The sequence below is a fragment of the Otolemur garnettii genome, unplaced genomic scaffold (genome assembly GCF_000181295.1).
Source record: "Otolemur garnettii isolate 467f Iridium unplaced genomic scaffold, OtoGar3 scaffold00065, whole genome shotgun sequence".
Classification (NCBI taxonomy): domain Eukaryota; kingdom Metazoa; phylum Chordata; class Mammalia; order Primates; family Galagidae; genus Otolemur; species Otolemur garnettii.
The window spans coordinates 1,254,018-1,254,574 of NW_003852460.1; the positions used below are offsets into that span (position 1 = coordinate 1,254,018).

The following is a 557-nucleotide window of genomic DNA, read 5'->3' on the forward strand; positions in this document are numbered from 1 at the left end:
AGGGGGTTGCTAACAGACCAAACAACTGGGTATTTAAAAAGGGGGAATGGAGAAGCTAGTTCTATCTCTGAAGGGGAAATAAACCAGGTTTCCTAATCTAACTATATACGAAAAGTTCAAGGAGTTTAATCCGTCCCATCTGCTGAGTCTCAGATGCTCAGGCCTAGAGCAGCCCATCCCGGCGTCTCCAGGTTCTTTTCACCTTCTGTGGTTTTGACAACCCCCCAGGGATTGTCCATCTACGGGCTGTATGCCCCAGGATTGAGGTGGGGTGCCCCACTGAGAAGTCAACCTGTCTACCTCTCATGGGTGACATTTCATGCGGGAACAGGCTTATTCAAATGGGATCGGACTATGGGCTGACGCCAGGGTGCCTGTCCTGTGTTGCAGGAGATTTCTTTAAAGACCCTCTCCCAGAGGCAGATCTGTACATTCTGGCCAGGATTCTGCACGACTGGACGGATGAGAAGTGCTCACGCCTGCTGCAGAAACTCCAGCACACCTGCAAGCCAGGTACGTGGTGGAGGCCCAGGTCAGCAACTGCTGGCGGTTTGGGG

General features: G+C 52.4%; 1 protein-coding gene across 1 annotated transcript in view; it reads left to right on the top strand.

Annotated features, from left to right (window-relative positions):
- The window catches only part of ASMT (acetylserotonin O-methyltransferase), a 12,664-nt gene that overhangs the window by 10,372 nt on the left and 1,735 nt on the right, over nucleotides 1-557 (top strand). The window contains exon 7 of the mRNA XM_003793079.1: nucleotides 391-513. Coding sequence (XP_003793127.1) covers nucleotides 391-513 — 123 coding nt within the window. The remainder of the gene's footprint in view (nucleotides 1-390; nucleotides 514-557) is intronic.